The sequence below is a fragment of the Paramormyrops kingsleyae genome, chromosome 1, assembly GCF_048594095.1.
Source record: "Paramormyrops kingsleyae isolate MSU_618 chromosome 1, PKINGS_0.4, whole genome shotgun sequence".
In the NCBI taxonomy this organism is placed as follows: Eukaryota; Metazoa; Chordata; class Actinopteri; order Osteoglossiformes; family Mormyridae; genus Paramormyrops; species Paramormyrops kingsleyae.
The window spans coordinates 1,457,475-1,475,638 of NC_132797.1; the positions used below are offsets into that span (position 1 = coordinate 1,457,475).

The 18,164-nt window shown below is 47.0% G+C and overlaps 1 protein-coding gene across 7 annotated transcripts in view; it reads left to right on the plus strand.

Annotated features, from left to right (window-relative positions):
* The window catches only part of cntn1b (contactin 1b), a 41,443-nt gene that overhangs the window by 9,727 nt on the left and 13,552 nt on the right, over positions 1-18,164 (plus strand). For 2 of the 7 annotated variants that reach the window (XM_072712605.1, XM_072712519.1), the window contains exons 2-13: positions 12,379-12,438; positions 12,942-12,977; positions 13,537-13,663; positions 14,596-14,777; positions 15,046-15,141; positions 15,469-15,675; positions 15,917-16,016; positions 16,282-16,463; positions 16,587-16,711; positions 16,960-17,077; positions 17,271-17,421; positions 17,845-17,972. In XM_072712605.1, the coding sequence (XP_072568706.1) occupies positions 12,384-12,438; positions 12,942-12,977; positions 13,537-13,663; positions 14,596-14,777; positions 15,046-15,141; positions 15,469-15,675; positions 15,917-16,016; positions 16,282-16,463; positions 16,587-16,711; positions 16,960-17,077; positions 17,271-17,421; positions 17,845-17,972 (1,507 nt within the window). In that variant the 5' untranslated portion in view covers positions 12,379-12,383. Of the gene's footprint in view, positions 1-12,307; positions 12,439-12,941; positions 12,978-13,536; positions 13,664-14,595; positions 14,778-15,045; positions 15,142-15,468; positions 15,676-15,916; positions 16,017-16,281; positions 16,464-16,586; positions 16,712-16,959; positions 17,078-17,270; positions 17,422-17,844; positions 17,973-18,164 lie in introns of all 7 variants that reach the window. The other 5 variants (XM_072712668.1, XM_072712538.1, XM_072712547.1 and 2 more) reach the window with 3 other exon arrangements.

Here is an 18,164-nt window from a genome sequence, read left to right on the forward strand (position 1 = left end):
TTCACTGCACTGTATTTCCTGAAAATGAATAAAAAAAAATAAAAAAAAACCTGTAAAAACCAAAGGTGCCCACAGGCTGGTATAGTCAGGCACATGGGCATGAATCGCGGGGCACGGACCAGGGAAGCAGGAGGAACACAGGCTGGTATAGTCAGGCACATGGGCATGAATCGCGGGGCACAGACCAGGGAAGCAGGAGGAACACAGGCTGGTATAGTCAGGCACATGGGCATGGCTCAAAGGGCAGCTGTTATGAATCGCGGGGCACGGACCAGGGAAGCAGGAGGAAGACATGAAGGATCGGAGAACGAGGGATTTAATGGGTAAACGGAGAGACATACAAGGCAGAACAGGTGATAACGTCACAACACTTCAATGACAGGACTGGGGAAAGACTAACAGGGAAGCACTTAAATACAGAAACTGACAGGACTAGGAACAGCTGGTAACATGGGGATTCCACATGTGGTTAATGAGGGAGCGTGGCACACAGGCGGCCTCAGGCAGGGCCGCGGGCTCGACGGGAGAAGCGGCCTCAGGCAGGGCCGCGGGTGTGTGGTCAGCAGGGGGCGCCTTGGCGGGCGCCGCCATCACTTGGCCAGCAGGGGGCGCCTCAGCAGGCACCTCGGGCACCTTAGTCACGTGGCCAGCAGGGGGCGCCTCGGCGTGCACCTCCGTCGTGCGGCCAGCAGGGGGCGCCTCGGCGTGCACCTCGGGCGTGAGGCCAGCAGGGGGCGTCGCAGCGGGCGCCGCCATCATGCGGCCAGCAGGGGGCGCCGCAGCGGGCCCCTCGGGCCGTTCAAGCGCCGGTAGGACAGGCGGGTCAGGCAGGACAGGCGGGTCAGGCAGGACAGGCGGGTCAGGCAGGACAGGCGGGTCAGGCGGTGCCGCGGGCAGAGCGGCGGCAGCAGCAACAGGCGGTGCCGCGGGCAGAGCCGCGGCGGCAGCAGCAGCAGGCGGGTCCGGCACGGGCGGCAGGAGGGGCGCCGAGCGACTAAGCGCTGCTCCTTTAAGGGCTTCAGAGACCCGGGGTATAGTGTCTCTCACGCCGCGAATGCCACCGTGCCCCAGACGCTCCGGCCGATAAATATAAACCTCTAACGTAGGCGGCTGCTCTCCGGGGACGCTAGCTAGGCGGGCAGCGGCGATGTCATCCCAGGTGGGTGGTGAGCCCTCGTACACACTGGCTGGGAGCAGAGTGCAGGCTCCCAAGCGGAGCGTTGGGATCGCCTCCCGTCGCTCGATGAGCCGGCGCTGCAGGCGGCGGAGGCATTTCCGGGCTTTGGTAAGTGGGTATTCCTGTCCAGGTGGGCGCTCCTTCTGGAGCAGGTCCCTGCCCCGGCTAGCCAGCTCCAGGGCTACAGGGTCCTCCTGGACCTCGGGCTGGGAATGCCAATACACAAAGTCCTGCAGCAGCCTGAGCCGATGGTGCTCGGACTGCTGCTTTGTGTTTTTGCGGAGACTCGTCATTCTGTCACGGTTGCGGAGAGGCGAGCAGGGAAGCAGGGGAATGGAGCCAGGAAGTCGGGTTGAAACGGGGATTTATTCGGGAAAGACGGGACCGGGGAATCACAACAGGCAACATTAATGACGAGTCTGGGGAAGACTGACTCAGACGAGGACTAAATACAAAAGACAAGCCACGGATAACGAGCCACAGTTGAGAACAATCAGGGCGAAACAGGAGGTAATGAGGTGGGCGTGGCACACATCGGGAGCGGACGGAGCGGGGCGTGACAGATAGATAGATATATAGATAGATATAGATATAGATAGTTTTATATATATATAAAACCATCCATCCATCATCTAACCACACATCTGGGTTAGGTTTGCACAGGCTATTTGTAGGACAGGTGCCCAAATGGGGGGTGGGGGGGGGGTTTCCACTTCTTTGGCCGACCTTGCTAAATTTAGCGTGATTAACATTAACTTGATTAATTTCACAAAGGGAACTTTTGGGCTGCTGGTGCTCGATAAATTTTGTTGGGGGGTGGCAGTCATTTTCAATTGTTTGGGCAAAGGGGGCAGGTCCTCACCCCCTCCCCCCCGTTTTGCCAGTGGACAGGGGACAAGGTTGGGGTTCACTACTGATGGGATCCCAGTCTAATCATATGGCCTATACACACACTCGTACACACATAATATTTATATTATTATCAGTGTTGTTAATGGTAATGATGTGAATAACAATACTGCTTAACCCTTTTAAAATATTCTACAGGGTCTAAGTACAGATTAATAGATGTAAAGCTGGTTTGTAAGATGTTGTAGCAGGTGTCCCTTTACAGCCCAGAGCACGTGGAGGGGCTGCTGGGATTGTGTGTCTGCTTTTTGTAGCGAAACACAGTGACACACGCAGCTTAACAGAGACTCTGACCTGTATGTGCCTCCCCCCCCCATCCAGTGCATAGACAGGGATTACTGGCTGTTGGGATGTTTTAATCGGAGGACATGTGGGACAGCCCAGCCCCCCAGTCTCCTCTCTGTAACCATTTATGTTGGCATTTTTTTTCACCAAGCTTTCACTGCACTGTATTTCCTGAAAATGAATAAAAAAAATTAAAAAAAAACCTGTAAAAACCAAAGGTGCCCACAGGCTGGTATAGTCAGGCACATGGGCATGAATCGCGGGGCACGGACCAGGGAAGCAGGAGGAACACAGGCTGGTATAGTCAGGCACATGGGCATGAATCGCGGGGCACGGACCAGGGAAGCAGGAGGAACACAGGCTGGTATAGTCAGGCACATGGGCATGGCTCAAAGGGCAGCTGTTATGAATCGCGGGGCACGGACCAGGGAAGCAGGAGGAAGACATGAAGGATCGGAGAACGAGGGATTTAATGGGTAAACGGAGAGACATACAAGGCAGAACAGGTGATAACGTCACAACACTTCAATGACAGGACTGGGGAAAGACTAACAGGGAAGCACTTAAATACAGAAACTGACAGGACTAGGAACAGCTGGTAACATGGGGATTCCACATGTGGTTAATGAGGGAGCGTGGCACACAGGAGGGACGTGACAGCAGTGTGACGCTCCGAGCATCGGGTGCGAACACCTCCGCTGAACTGCTGCTGCCATGAGCTCAGTAATGGATTTATGACCTCTGCTGCAGAAGGACACGCTCTAGCAGACAGAGGTCCCGTGTCAGAGTGTCACGTCTGGGTTTTGCTCCTGGGAGTGGCTGGCTGACCGCTGTGAGTCCCGCATGGTGCTACACCTCTTTCTTACGGTGGCACATGACAGACTGAGCCGTGTGGTCTGTGCGGCCCGGTGAGATGGTGGATCTGCCCCGTTCCCCTTCAGCTGCGTCTGCTGACCCAGATAGGCTCCTGGGAGGCTCCAGAATCGTTCCCTGCCATACTCTGCATTCTGCATGTGTGTGTTTGCTCCTCTGCCCTTAAGGACCCCTTCATAAAATTATTAATTAAGGGAACATTCAATGACCTTTTGAAGGTTTATATTTTCATATGGTTATGGGTGATTTTAATTTACCTAGGATACAGTGGGACACAGTCTCTGGCTCTTCTGTAAATGAACTTGAGATGGTGGAGTTGGTACAGGATTGCTTTTTTACTCAGTTTGTAAATACCCCTACCAGGGGAGAAGCCCTTCTTGATCTTGTTGTCTCTAACAACCAGGATAGGATTGGAAAATCAGAGGTTTTAGAACCACTGGACAGTAGTGATCACAACATGATTAAATTTGAGGTTAATTTTAGTATCTGAAGAGCAAAGTCCAAAACAAAAGTATACAATGTTAAGAAGGCTAACTTTAATTGTACGAGACTGAAACTAGAAACTGTAAACTGGATGGAGTTAAACAGCAAAACTGTTGAAGAGCCATTGGAATTTGTTAAAAGCACGTTGTTGCAAGTGCAAGAGGACTTCATACCTGTTTCCAGCCAAACTAAATCTAGGAAACTGCAGCCAAGGTGGTTTACTAAGGAAATTAAGAATAAAGTCAGGAGGGAAAGGGCTCTGTTCCACAAATGGAAAATAACGAATGATTTCAAAATAAAGCAGTAGTAACCAAGTCTACAGTTTGAGTAAAAAAATAACATTAGACTCGCTAAGAGGAATGTAGAAAGGAAGATTGCATTGGAGGCTAAGGATGACAATAAAAGTTTCTTCCAATACTTTAACTCCAAAAGAGCTCTAAAAACTGAAATTACCAATCTGCAGGATAGTAAGGGCCTTATAATTGAAAATGAAATTGATATAGTAAATGAGTTTAATGATTATTTTATACAGGTGTTCACAGTAGGGGACATAAGTAACTTGCCACCATTTAGTGCAAATACAGCATCGTCTATGACAGACAGACAGACAGACTTTATCCAGAAGGACATTTAGGTGTCCAGTAGCTTATACACAGTATACATACACATAGGCACACAGACCTATGACATTTCCAGTGGAATGTCACCGGTTGGCAAAGGCGGTGTTGGTTTGATGGCTGTTCCATCAGCAGACACTGCCCAGCAGTTCACAGGAATGTCACAGGTTGGCAATGGAGGTGTGAGTTATATATGTATAACTGAATATATGTATAACTGAGGCTGATGTGGTACAAAGCCTAGCTAAGCTCAAAATAAATTAATTGCAGGGCCCTGATGGCATCTTACCTATAGTTTTAAAAGAGATGAAGGATATTATTAGCCAATCTTTAACTTTAATATTCCAGAAATCGTTATCTGCAGGTGTGGTACCTTCAGATTGGAAGCATGCTAATATAACACCCATATTCAAAAAAGGGGATAGAAGTAATCCAGCAAACTATAGGCCAATCAGTTTAACTAGCATTACTGGAAAGGTAATGGAAGCTATAATCCAAGTGAAAATAGTAGATTACCTGGATTCGAATAACATTCTGAGGGATAGCCAACATGGATTTAGGAGAGGTAGGTCCTGTTTACTTGATCCTAATTTACTTGAGTTCTTTGAGGAAGCTACAAGAGAAATTGATCACAAAAAGCCTATGATGTGATCTACTTAGATTTCCAGAAGGCCTTTGATGTTGTCCCCCACAAATAGCGCTTGCTAAAGCTCAAAGCTGCAGGGATTTTAGAAACTGTAGCAGTTTGGATCAAAAACTGGTTAACCGACAGGAAGCAGCGAGTAGTTATTAGAGGCACAATGTCACAGTGGGCCTGTGTTCATAGTGGGGTACTGCAGGGTTCAATTTTAGGACCACTGTTGTTCCTAATTTACATTAATGATATTGACACCAATACATACAGTAAACTGGTTAAATTTGCAGATGACACCAAGGTGGGTGGTGTAGCAGATACTAAATTAGCAGCACAGAGGCTACAATGGGATCAGGATTTAAATAGCGACTGGGCTGATACCTTGCAGATGAAATTTAATGTAGATTAATGTAAGGTAATCCATGCAGGGAGCAGAAATATAAAGTACAGATATTTTATGGGTTCCACTGAAATAAAGGTAGCTGATTACGAGAAAGTTCTCGGCGTGTATGTTGATGCTTCCATGTCCCACTCTTGCCAGTGTGGGGAAGCAATTAAAAAGGCCAATAGGATGTTAGGTTACATCTCTAGTTTAAGTCAAGGGAGGTGATGCTACAATTATACAATTCCTTGGTAAGACCACACCTACAATATTGTGTGCAGGTTTGGTCACCATACCTTATATACCTTACAGGTATATAAGATTCTAACAGGTCTGGATGCTGTTCAGCCAAATAGCTACTTCAATATTAGTTTAAATACTAGAAATTAGGGGGAGAACATTTTAAACTGAATTTGAGAAAACACTTTTTTACACAGCATGTAGTTAGAGTATGGAATAGTCTTCTTGTTCAAGTAGTGCAGGCTAAAACCCTGGGTTCCTTTAAATCAGAGCTAGATAAGATTTTAACAACTCTGAGCTATTAGTTAAGTTCTCCCCAAACGAGCTTGATGGGCCGAATGGCCTCCTCTCGTTTGTAAATTTCTTATGTTCTTATGTATAGCCTGACCTGTAGCCAGAGGAGTTCAGATCCAGAGAGAGTCCAGACCAAGATCTTTTTGGTAACCAGTCAGTTGAGTACTCTGTCACTGTGACTCTTTATACTCGGCTGGTTGGTTGAAACAGAATCTTGGTCTGATCTTTTACTCTCTGGATCGGAATTACCCACTTCTGCCTGTGGCAAGGTCATTCAAAACAAAGTTTAAGTTCACTACTTTCCTCTTTGGTTTGCTGCTATCACTGCTCATTTTCTTAGGGGCCATGATTACTGTATCACTGAATGTACTGTAGATAAAGTGCAAAAAAATCACACTGAACACAGGAATACAGCTTTCGCACATTAAACTTGATCGAGAGGTGCCATGAGACCGAGAGCGATTCATAGGTGTCAGCGTCCCAGTAGGTCCGTTTGCCTTTGTCAGCCAGTCAGAGACACATCACAGTCTGTACAGGTTTTAGAAGGTCCGTTTTGTTTTGTCATGTTCCAAGTTTTTGGTTGAGTTGCAGTTAGATTTTTCTCTACCAACCTGTTTGAGGTCTGTATTGATGGAGTTGAACGCGTCTCAACCCATACAAGTTTTAGCAGGAACAGTTGAGTTCCAAGATTTCGGTCGAGGTACAAGTCGAAAAAAATCCATTCGATGTCTGAGTTGGTTGAGTTTAGAGGCATTTGAGTTCCATGGTGCTGCTGTATTAGTAAGTAATCATAATCAGAAAAACTCCTGTCATATTTTGCTGCTTTCTACATATGATTGTGAGAAACATCGATATTGTAAAAATCTTGTGAAAATACAATGATGCTATTTTTAGGGAATATCGCCCAGTCCTAGTCAAACCCATTCCCTGGCACAAACAGTGAGGCAGTCTGAGAAAAATACCTAACAACAAAATGTACTGTTCACCTTCTTTATGCCATACGACAAAGGTGTATTTTCATATGATTTATACTTTAAAAGTAGATTTTCGTTTTACGGTCTCTTCAGTTTGTTCAAGGGCAATTCTAAGGGAAGTTTAAGCAAAAATAGAGCAATGAAGTAAAGAAATAATTACTTAAATTACATCGTGATATTGTCAATATCATTTCATATTTAAAAAGTTATCATGATAAAATATTTTTCCATATCACCCAGCCCAGTTTTGTTTTGCTAATAAAGTTCCCCTTCGTCTGGAGAGCTGCATTGTCTGCCGTTATACATGCCCTGCTGTTAAATTCATTTTTATTAACTACCAAGAATTAATTGGAATAAGTGAGAGACTAATTCTCCCCCTTTTGTATGCTGTGGAAGGAAAACACCTGGAGATGTTTCCCTCTGTAAAAAGCTACTTGACTCCCCATAAACAGAACAGTCCCAATAAAACAGCACCATCTTTGATCAGACTATAGAGAAGAAAATCACTCATTTGGGAGAAACTGCATATTTTTTCCAGAGAGCCTGCCAGGATACAGAAGCCTAGATCTTTTTGGCCAGACGCATGAACAGAAATCTACTGTTTGAATGGCACTTTCTGCCATGGGTTGGCAGTCTATGCTGGGTTATTCCCTACCTTGTGCCCATAGGCTCTGGGTAAGACTCTGGACCCCCATGACCTGGCCTAGGACAAGCGGTTTAGAAGATGGATGGATGGATGGATAGATGGATGGGTGCATGCATGATATATTTCCTGGTAGCTGTATTCCAGTGCTGGTTGGCTATTTTCATCTAAGCCTGTTGGTGTTGGTCTCAGAGCAGGACATTTTCACTGAGCTTTAGCTGAAGTGACAGAATTTGACCTATAATCTGAGCTGGAGTGAGAAGTTGATACCAAGCATAATGATTAAAGCTTTAGCATTTGTCCCCTATTTGCACCTGTTTATGCAATTTTTATTTGTGGATGTGATCCCTTTGAAATGTTCTCTTTCTAAATTATTTCAAGCAAAAGGTGTAGGTTCTCAGAAAAAATAAAACATTGACTTTATTTCTGGAATAGATTAAGCATTCAGGCTGAGCTGGGAACAGCCCGGTAGTGTGTCGAGGCCGTCCAGGGTCCTGAGTCTTCCCCCTTTGCTGTTTTCGAGGACCTGAATCCACGGGGTGGCCTCCTTTTTGCAGCATTCGCTGTGTCTTGTATGCAGTGGCGGCTGAGCACAGAAGGGGCGGATGCGGGATGCAGCTCTGTGTGTCTGCAGTGTGCAGGCTGCCCGTGTTTGCAGTGTGCTGGCTGCCCGTGTCTGCAGTGTGCTGGCTGCCCGTGTCTGCAGTGTGCTGGCTGCCCGTGTCTGCAGTGTGCAGGCTGCCCGTGTCTGCAGTGTGCTGGCTGCCCGTGTCTGCAGTGTGCTGGCTGCCCGTGTCTGCAGTGTGCAGGCTTCCCGTGTCTGCAGTGTGCTGGCTGCCCGTGTCTGCAGTGTGCTGGCTGCCCGTGTCTGCAGTGTGCAGGCTGCCCGTGTCTGCAGTGTGCTGGCTGCCCGTGTCTGCAGTGTGCTGGCTGCCCGTGTCTGCAGTGTGCAGGCTGCCTGTGTCTGCAGTGTGCTGGCTGCCCGTGTCTGCAGTGTGCTGGCTGCCCGTGTCTGCAGTGTGCTGGCTGCCCGTGTCTGCAGTGTGCAGGCTTCCCGTGTCTGCAGTGTGCTGGCTGCCCGTGTCTGCAGTGTGCTGGCTGCCCGTGTCTGCAGTGTGCAGGCTGCCCGTGTCTGCAGTGTGCTGGCTGCCCGTGTCTGCAGTGTGCTGGCTGCACTGCTGACTGGCGAGCTGCTCCTTTGCAAGCAGAGGTTCCAGTGTTACGATGGTTTTAATTAGAAAAGAGGCAACATTTGTATCTTCATTTAATTCATTCCTCTTTTTTATTATAGCGGGTGGAGCTTTGAGTATGTGGACGGTCTGTAGCCACACCCCTGGGACTGAGCAGGTTAATTTGTTTCAGGATGAATACATTTATTGAAAAAATTAAACTAAAATGAAATAAAAGAGGGGGCATTTAGGGGGTTACAATGGCTCATTTGGGCACGACACCAACCCTGCATACTATATGCGGTGGGCAAAACCAATAAAGATTCCTACAGTTTTTTTTGCTAAATCTTAAATATAGTTGTGTAGAATGTTCTTAATCTCTCCTGTTTGTGAGGTAGAGAGTGTAACTGGTGTGTAAAATGGTGACCCTGAATCATCTCTCCTGTTTGTGAGGTAGAGAGTGTAAGTGGTGTGTAAAATGGTGACCTTGAAACATCTCTCCTGTTTGTGAGGTAGAGAGTGTAACTGGTGTGTAAAATGGTGACCCTGAAACATCTCCCCTGTTTTTGAGGTAGAGAGTATAACTGGTGTGTAAAATGGTGACCCTGAAACATCTCCCCTGTTTTTGAGGTAGAGAGTATAACTGGTGTGTAAAATGGTGACCCTGAATCATCTCTCCTGTTTGTGAGGTAGAGAGTGTAAGTGGTGTGTAAAATGGTGACCTTGAAACATCTCTCCTGTTTGTGAGGTAGAGAGTGTAAGTGGTGTGTAAAATGGTGACCCTGAAACATCTCTCCTGTTTGTGAGGTAGAGAGTGTAAGTGGTGTGTAAAATGGTGACCCTGAAACATCTCCCCTGTTTTTGAGGTAGAGAGTATAACTGGTGTGTAAAATGGTGACCCTGAAACATCTCCCCTGTTTTTGAGGTAGAGAGTATAACTGGTGTGTAAAATGGTGACCCTGAATCATCTCTCCTGTTTGTGAGGTAGAGAGTGTAAGTGGTGTGTAAAATGGTGACCTTGAAACATCTCTCCTGTTTGTGAGGTAGAGAGTGTAAGTGGTGTGTAAAATGGTGACCCTGAAACATCTCCCCTGTTTTTGAGGTAGAGAGTATAACTGGTGTGTAAAATGGTGACCTTGAAACATCTCTCCTGTTTGTGAGGTAGAGAGTGTAAGTGGTGTGTAAAATGGTGACCCTGAAACATCTCTCCTGTTTGTGAGGTAGAGAGTGTAAGTGGTGTGTAAAATGGTGACCCTGAAACATCTCTCCTGTTTGTGAGGTAGAGAGTATAACTGGTGTGTAAAATGGTGACCCTGAAACATCTCTCCTGTTTGTGAGGTAGAGAGTGTAAGTGGTGTGTAAAATGGTGACCCTGAAACATCTCCCCTGTTTTTGAGGTAGAGAGTATAACTGGTGTGTAAAATGGTGACCCTGAAACATCTCCCCCACCCCCTGCAAAGGCTCTGTAAATGTCTGCCACCTGCTACTGACTCTGCAGTGATCCGGTCGTTTCATTTCCTGTTTTGTTTTGCTCATGGTCAGCAGATCAGCGAGCTTGTTTCCAACCCAAACTGTCTGTAAAGTAAATGAAACAGCTGAAGGCGGAAGGTCATTTTTAACAGCGGGGTCCGTAAAGCCCTGAGAGAGCCGCTGTCTGTCCAGAGCTGACCCAGTATCACTGGGATCGTATCACAAAGCCGTGTATCGATCCTGCTGCGTCCGACGTTTCGCTCCCATGTCTGCTCTCGGCAGATTCGAACCCTGAGCACCAGGTCCAGGTTCATGACATCGTATCAGGGTTTGTCAGACAGTGGATATTATGCATTAGAACTGTGATTATCATCCATTTTCCCCACAATGAAATAGCTGCTGCATTTTATTTTGTTATTGCAATGTACTATTAGAAACCACTGCGGTAATGTATTGCTCTGATTTCACTTTGGTGGTTTGTTGATGTTTACTCCTCTTTCCATGGTCGTGTTTTTTCATGTTTTAATCTCTGGGAGAGGTGGGTTAGCAGCTTCAGTGTCTGTCCTCTGAGCGTGGATGGGACAGAATCTGCCTGCTCAGAGATTACATCATATACATGGGAGCGTATTTTTAGCACCGGGAGTCAAGCTGCAGAATGAAGCTTAGTTCTGCAAGACTGAGCATGCATATTAAAGTCTGTGAAACAATACACAGAGGTAGGGCTCGTATTTTAATGCTTCTGAACTTTGCAAGTGGTGTGTATCACAGATTCAACTTCATTGTAATCATGCAAAGTATAGCTGCATGGCTGATGAAATACAGTTCAGATGGCTCTGGTGTTTAGAAAGTGTGAGCTCTTTAGCATAGCATAGCATAGCATGTATATCTGAAAGGTCAGAATGAATCCAACATGCAGCAGGTGATGCCCACTACGGGCCCTGGGAGGTGTCACACAAATGTGCCCCTTTCTGTACGTCTTCACCCAGCTCACTGCATCTCCTCGATGTGCAAGAATAGCCAGGGTGCTGCTTTTCCCCTTAGGTCATCATCAAACATCTATAAAGCTGTCTTCATGTAGATTGCTACCCACCCCTCAGCTGTGGAGGTTATAAAAGCCCAAGACTCTGATTTGAAACATGGAGGATTACCTGTAGCAGGGAAGGTGGGGCTTATGGCTGACAAGGAGCTGGGGATTATTCAGCACTGCAACACGTTTCCTGCTTAGATGTTCTGAGTCAGGTTCGGTGAAGCATCTGCTGGCCTCCTTGCCTCCTTCGGGAATCCCGGAGATGTTATGGTCCAGTTACTGTATGTCATGCACTCCTCTAAGAACATCTGACACTGTCATCACTGTGGCAGAGCTACATGGAACAATGCGTTAAACACCATTCCCATTTCGGAGATATCCTGGAATTTGTCACACAATAAGATCAGCTTTGCCCCAGGACTCCACCTCAGCAAGCATACTGTAGGTCACAGTGCTCTGCTGTGGTCCGTGTGTAGAAAATACCCTTTACAGACAAAAACAGGGACGCACAGGTCCAGTGTTGCACCAGGATGTTTCCAGCATAGGAAATGGAAAAAAAGCAGAGAGCTGTCCCTCTTTCTCCCGTCCTCTGATGGTGATGTGTTCTGTGATGAGATTCACAGGCTGTAGTGCATTAGCCTTGAATGTTTGTTTGTTCATCCAGTGTCTCATCGTAATGTAGGTCATTAAAGCTATGAGGTTCGCTAACAGTATAGTTCATCTGCAATGAGCTCCTTCCTCATGTCTGACTCTTGGAATTAACTGCTGTATGTTTTTGCCAAATGATGCCATTCAGTGGGTATTTGGAAAGGCTACTACAGACAATGATCCATATTAGCTGTCTGCAGTTTGGTTTGATGGCGCAGGGTCAGTCTTTATAAATTCTAAATATCCAAACGATGTTGAGCCACATAAATACACAGACGTAAGTGAATTGTAGATAAAGTAATTCCTCTTGAATATGTTGACTCTCTCTCATCAAGATCTTTCACAATTATCACCCATTTATGGAGTGTAAAGTATAAGCTGTGTGAATTGCTCTGAAGTAAAGGTTTCTGCCCAGCAGAGTAAAGTCAGTAATGATTTGTACAGTATTTCTGTAACAGAAGCCATCTGTCTCTTTCCCACAGGAATCCAGGTCTCTCATCGATGCTCTATAGGTCACTGACTTAGTGCTGCTCTTGCCCTTCACCCATCACAGAAACCATGTCACCCCCGTGTGTCCTCCTCTTCAGCCTCTCTCTACTCATCCCTTCCACAGGTGAGTCCGTGTGACAGCTCCACCTGTAGGACAGGAGGAATCATAACCTGAGATAATTCGGATATAATGGTGGTCCACGTAACCTACAAAGCACAAGGTGCCACCCTTTGGTGATGAACAAGCCCTGTTTAGATGTTACCCTTCGTTCCAGCGTAGGAGAGAGGACTGCATTCCTGTATGGCTTTCATCTATTTGTCTACTTAATGTTTGTCCTGCTGTGTGACTAGTACATTTTAAAGTAAGAATATAAGAGTAAACACTTAAAAAATAATGCCGCAGACACGTGCCACACAATCGCTTTTGCTAATGGTGTTTCTGGGAAGATGACATTGACATTGTAATATACTTGAAAATTTAAGTTTTAAGTTTTAACTTCAGTCTACAATTTATTTATTTACATGCGCAGGTAATATACTCTACTTTTGACACAAACTGTTTTCTAACAGAATGATTCAATATCGTAATATTGTGTTTTTTACTGCTCTTCTCTGGATATTTCGCAGCAGCACTGCTGTTTGACATGCCCAGAATCTACGGAGGTAAGCACTGCGTATTTATTTCATCAAAGATAAGCTTCTGTTGCCATTTTTCTTTGCCAGATGATGTGATCATTGAACAGTGTGAATATGTCAGATCGGTGCAGGGCTTCACTGGGCAGCGCTGATCATCACTCCTGGGTTGGGCTTTGATCTCCGCCCCTGCTGTGTGTCTGCAGTTTGCATGTTGCCCTGTCTTCTCTGGGCTGTTTCCCTATGCAGCCCAAAGATGAACAGTGAGACTAACGTTCCTCTAAGTTGATTTCACAAATATCAAGTGACAGAACTGTCTAATTCCTGGCAAGTTTGGAAACTCTGAAATGCTGCTCTGAATGAGGCTGAACATCCCGCCTGTCTGTCTTTCCCCCCCAGTGTGGGATCTAACGAAGCATGTTTTTGTTATTCCCGACTCTTCTGCCCTGCGGTGAAGCCCTCAGTCTATCTGTGTCTGTCATGCTAACGAACACGCTGCTGTACTCCTCACAGTCACATGCACTCCTGCGATCGGCCCCCAGGCGGCGCTCCGCTGCCTTTGCTAAAACCCCGTTGCTGTTTCCCCCAGACGACGCGACGGGCTACGGGCCGGTGTTTGAGGAGCAGCCCATGGACACCATCTACCCAGAGGAGTCTCCAGAGGGAAAACTCTCCATGAACTGTCGCGCCCGAGCCAACCCTCCTGTCACATATAAGTAAAGCACTCTGTGGACCTGGACCCCCCACCCTGCCACACCCCTGCTTCAGCTGCCTGTCCTCCTGCCTTTGCCGGCCCCATCCTCTGCCCATGCATTCTGATTTCCATTCAGCAGACCATCCATCATCCATCAACTTACTGTCACGGTGCTGGAGAAAAAGGACAGGAATTATTCTGTCCCAAATCCTACCCCCCCTCCCCCCCCCCCAACCAATGCAGTGCTTGATGGGCCTGACCTTTTTTGCCGTTTAATCCTGCGGCATCCTAATGAAGGACGTGATTCATGACGGATGTTGTGATGCCAGTTTCCAAATGATTCCCCAGCAAACAACCAAACCAGACGCTGACTGGTCTTTACTCCATGCAGTGATATTAAATATACAATGTCATAGCTTTAGCAAGCAGATCCAGGTGAGAACAGTGCAGATGGCAAGGCAGGCAGGCGGGCGGGTAATGAACAGGTGGGTGAAGCGGACAAGTAACAGCCAGCGATTCATCAGAACGTATATCGGAAACATTAATGCAAAGCAAAAGGCAACAGCACTGGCGAGGTAAAGAGGGGGAAGAACTGTAGGCAGTCAGCGGCTTCCAAACCAGTATCCCAGTCCCCAATGGACTGACACCTTGTTTATCTGCAGTGTTCACTTCCTGTTGTCAAAATAAGTGTGATAACCTAAAACTAAAACCAACTAAATATTTAGTGCATTAACAAATAAATGCAGCTACAAAATACATAAAAAAATAAAAATTCGTTTTCTAAAATATTTCATCAACTTAATTATGACACCTACAGATGTTTTATGGTTCATTTTATGTGTCATAAACAGGCCCAAATATAGGACTGTTTAGGAGATGATGGCCCATGAAGATGTAGACAGTGTAGAGCAGTGGGTACTGATCTGGGGGCATGACTGGCTCTTTCCTCTCCAGATGGAAGATAAACAGCTGGGAGATTAAGCTGTTGGAGCAGCCGGACGAGCACTACAGCCTGGTAGGTGGCAACCTGGTGGTCACCAACCCCGACCGAAGCAAACACACGGGGAGGTACGTGTGTGTGGCCCAGAACATCTACGGGATCATCATCAGCAAGGAGGCCATCGTCAAATTTGGCTGTAAGTCAAGAGTACGACTCTCTTAACACCAGAGCCTGAGCTGTACTTCTTCATGTACATTCCAGGTAACGCGTTTGGTGATGGTGCCTTGTTGGTCACGGAGGAGATCCTCTGCAGAGATCTCTGCAAGATCTACAGTATTTTAAAAGTATTTTAAATTCTTCTGTGTAGTCATACAGTCGCCACGTTCACACGTTAACCATCAGAAGATACAATGTGTCCTCTGGTTGGCCTGAAGTTGTTAACTGGGTAACCCCGCCTTTCCCAGACTTGAATCCGTTCTCCACAGAAGAACGCGAAGCAGTACAAGTGAGAGAGGGACAAGGGGTGGTTCTGCTGTGTGTACCACCCGACCATAACGCAGGTAAGCTGCCCGATGGCTGTTTGCTACGCTAGGCTGTTAATGACAACCAGAATGTGTTCATGCAGTAAAGTAAAGGCTAAAAGATCGCTAGGCTAATATGCTTAGAGCTGATTGGTGTGGCACTCCTAATGCTTCATGACCACCAGCGAGGTCTGTATATACAGTAATAAGGCAGAGAGTGAATTGTCACTAAGCAACTGGGAGGATAGACAGAAAAGTTCCTTAGAAACTCCCAGTCTAATGAAGTCCCAGTCTAAGTCTTTCAGCTGAGGGTTTCTGTGTATATTTTTTCACACTCAATCTTCACCAGTATGTGTTGCTCCTCAGATGATGTGACGTTCCGCTGGATTCTCAATGAGGCCCCCAATTTCCTGTACCCCGACAAACGGCGCTTTGTCTCCCAGACCACTGGAAACCTGTACATCTCTAAAGTGGAGCCATCAGACTTCGGCAACTATTCCTGCTATATGTCCAGCTTAGCCGTCTCCAAAAGTGTGATAAGCCCGTTCATTCCTCTGATCCCGCTAACAGAGCGTGAGTACTGACGCAGCAACCCAGGTCAACCCAAAGATGCGAGCACACATGCTAATGGTATTTATCTAGAAATGACAGCAGCCTACTTCGGATGTGGCTATTCTTTGACTTTGGATTGAGGGGGATAGTGATGTAGAAATGCACTTGCAACTATCATGAGCATCTTCTGATTTGTACCTGCTACCTCAGTGAATGTATGCTATATATGACTTTCACTGATCTGAGATCTGTTCTCCCTTAGGCACGGTTTATAAGTATGCGGCTGACATAAGAGTAAAATTTCCAAAAACCTACGCCCTGGTGAATCAGAACGTCACCCTCGAATGCTTTGCCTTGGGAAAGTGAGTTATGGCATTAAATGGACATTATTTCTTACTGAAACACTTTGCTGAGTTCTGAGATTTTGTTTGGTGTCTGTCCTCTTGTCTGAAGAAAACAATACCATACGGCCTTGGGTGTGAGTGTGGACAGTATGTGTGGGTCGGGACTGTAGACCCTAGGCATTGTTGTGGCCATTAATCGGGCAGCGTTGCCTACATCAAACAATTTGGGCAGGAGACATACAAGACCGTAGGCAAGTTAGAATGACGGCGGCCCTGTGCTCAGTCCCATCCCAGAGATCCGCTGGCGGAAGCTGGATGCCGAGCTGCCTGCCAATCATGAGATAACCATGGCCGGGGCGCTGCTGCACCTCTTCAACGTGCAGATAGAGGATGAGGGCTACTATGAGTGTGAGGCCCTCAACTCCAAAGGCAAGGACTGGCACAAGGCCTACCTCTACGTGGAAGGTACAGCTCCGAGAAGCACCACCTTTATGCTCGTCTGTATCCAGCGCTGTGCTGGATCTCTTTAGCTGTATTCATACCCTGAATGTGGCTCAACACTGTCTCTCCGCCTCCGCTCCATCCCAGCCGCCCCTGAGTGGGCGGCACACATCAACGACACAGAGAAGGACATCGGCAGTGAGCTGACCTTGTCGTGTGTAGCTAACGCAAGACCGGAGCCCTATATCCGCTGGCTGAAAAATGGATATTCGGTGAGGATGACACCCTCATGGCGCTGTGTCACAGATGTGCCCTCGTCCCATTCCCAAAAGGATTTCAAACTGATACCAGGCGAATATAATACAAATACAAATAGAGTGCATTTTCACGTTCCTGATGTCTGGGACGGCCATCTTAAACTGTGTATACAGTGAGTTACATACTGTGTTTTTGCTTAGCTTACTGGTGGCCCCCAGGCCGGCAGGGAGTGTGAATTCAACTGCTGACCCTCCCGTTGCAGTACGGCAAGGGGGAGCTGAAGTTCAGCTCACTCACCTTCGAGGATTCCGGAATGTACCAGTGCATCGCCGAGAACCGGCACGGAAGCATCTACGCCAACGCCGAGCTGCGTGTGATTGGTCAGTGTGTCTCTCGGGTGGGCCTGAGTGCAGGGGCTGTTTCTCGCTTCTGTGGGGGTGGGTCTGTACCCTGTGCTGACACCCACATATCTGTCAGTGCATTCCTGTGCATACCTCTAGTTTACATATACAGTATGTAACCTACAAAAGTGTGAATTGCATTCAAATAAAATATGGGACTGTCCCTCCACAGCCTGTCCTCCAACATTTGAGAACAACCCGGTGAGGAGAAGGCTTCTGGGAGCCAGGAATGGCCGTGTGGTCATCGAGTGCAAACCCAAGGCTGCTCCCAGGGCCAAGATCACTTGGAGCAAAGGAACCACGATGCTGACCAACTCGTCACGGTCAGCCGGCAGGAATTCAAGGGGAAGAGAGGAAGGGACTGGAGAAGGGAGAGCAAGATGGGGGGTGGAAGGGGCAAGCAGGCGGTACAAAGGAAGGAAGGACACTGACTTAAGCAGTTTTATCAGCAAGGTCTTAGGTACTTGAATACAAAGACTAGATAATCAGTAAAAACACAGAAAATTGCTGTGTCATCTGTGTCCTGCATGCTGACCAAATGCTACACAAATAACATACCTGATAATACTAGGACAAGGTTTTGAATGTTTATTGTTATCCAGTCACCCAGAGGTGGCTTAATTAGCCACATGCTTGTCCTTGTAGTGTCTGTTTTCCTAACAGGTCTGCATAAGACTGGGAGCGGGTCTTGTGTGACTCGGGCTCCGTGACACGTAATGCCTGTTTTGGCCACCGTGTGGCACTAGGATTCGTGTCTGGGATGATGGGAGCCTGGAGATCTTCAACGCCACAAAGGCAGATGAGGGGATGTACACCTGCTTCGCGGAGAATGACAGGGGCAAGGGCAACAGCACCGGCACCCTGTCCATCACAGGTGTGAGAACAGTCCTTATGTCCACGAGTGACAGCTACAGGTCGCTAAGCAAGACGTAACAGATCGTTCAGAACATTGAACCTTTTTTTTCTGTTCTTCCATCCAGCAATGATCTTTAGACCACAAGACTCAGCTGTTGTCCATTACAAAGTATCAGCAGGATCCCCCAAGTAATTTTTGCCCCATGATCGG